The 1,398-nt window shown below is 49.6% G+C and overlaps 1 gene segment (V, D, J or C); it reads left to right on the top strand.

Annotated features, from left to right (window-relative positions):
- The first annotated feature begins 325 nt into the window (after positions 1-325).
- On the top strand, positions 326-845 carry LOC117310685 (immunoglobulin heavy variable 3-23-like). The segment is given in 2 exon segments: positions 326-424; positions 529-845. Coding segments are annotated over 2 exon segments (363 nt in total).
- The last annotated feature ends 553 nt before the right edge of the window (positions 846-1,398 follow it).

Below are 1,398 nucleotides of genomic sequence, written 5' to 3'. Positions count from 1 at the left end.
CACCCTCCATTCCTCTGGGTGTAGTTTACACTCCTAATATGAGGGTAACAATGACAGCTACATCATGGGATGTGAGTGCATATGTAAGATGATATATGGGTCTTAAGGGTTTACTCCGGAACAATCACACAATGAAAGTTATATTTCCCAGTTGCTATCAACACCACAAAATCCAAGACTCTCACACCTGCTCTGAGACCCTGCCCTTTCTGAGGACATTCAACGACATAGCCTCTTATATACTAGAAGGTCATGCAAATAGGGTCCTTCCTCTGCTGATATAAAGCAGCCTCAGCCCTGACCCTGCAGCTCTGGGAGAGGAGCTCCAGCCCGGGATTTCCACGTGCCCAATTCGGGGTTCAGGACAGAACACTCACCATGGACTTTGGGCTGAGCTGGGTTGTCCTTGTGGCTATTTTACAAGGTAATTTATGGAGAGCAAGAGACACTGAGCATGTGAGTGGATGTGAGTGAGGGAATCAGTGGATGGGTGACAGTCTCCTGACCAGGATGTCTCTGTGTTTGCAGGTGTCCAGTGCGAGGTGCAGCTGGTGGAGTCTGGGGGAGGCTTGGTGCAGCCTGGGGGGTCTCTGCGACTCTCCTGTGCAGCCTCTGGATTCACCTTCAGTAGCTATGCCATGGGCTGGGTCCGCCAGGCTCCAGGGAAGGGGCTGGAGTGGATCTCAGCTATTAGTAGTAGTGGTGGTAACACAAACTATGCAGACGCTGTGAAGGGCCGATTCACCATCTCCAGAGACAACTCCAAGAACACGCTGTATCTGCAAATGAACAGCCTGAGATCTGAGGACACGGCCGTGTATTACTGTGCGAAAGATACACAGTGAGGGGAAGTCAGTGTGAGCCCAGACACAAACCTCCTTGCAGGGAGACAGGAGGGGGGATGCAGGGGGCACTCAGGACATACAACTCCTCTGTGTTTCAGCCGCAGGAGCAGGTGCAGATGGTAGTTAAGGGCTGCTTTCCTCTAAGGGTCTGGGGTTTCCTCTCCATATACCAGTTTTCCCTGGGGAACCTCTCTGTACTCATCCATGGTTCTTGACTTACACATTCAGTCTCTCAATTACAAAGACTTTTCGAAATAGGAGAATAAGTGACATATATGAAAGGCAGAGACTCAAAGTTATATATTCGGGTTTTCCCTTGTCTAACTCTTGTCTAAATAGACCCATGTCGAGTAAGGGAAGATGGCGGAAGAGTAAGACGCGGAGATCACCTTCCTCTCCACAGATACACCAGAAATACATCTACACGTGGAACAACTCCTGCAGAACACCTACTGAAGGCTGGCAGAAGACCTCAGACCTCCCAAAAGGCAAGAAACTCCCCACGTACCTGGGTAGGGCAAAAGGAAAAAAGAATAAACAGAGACAAAAGAAT

The sequence above is a fragment of the Tursiops truncatus genome, unplaced genomic scaffold, assembly GCF_011762595.2.
Source record: "Tursiops truncatus isolate mTurTru1 unplaced genomic scaffold, mTurTru1.mat.Y mat_scaffold_11_arrow_ctg1_1, whole genome shotgun sequence".
In the NCBI taxonomy this organism is placed as follows: domain Eukaryota; kingdom Metazoa; phylum Chordata; class Mammalia; order Artiodactyla; family Delphinidae; genus Tursiops; species Tursiops truncatus.
The sequence above is the reverse complement of the archived record's forward strand: the minus strand, read 5'-3'. Positions and strand labels throughout refer to the sequence as shown.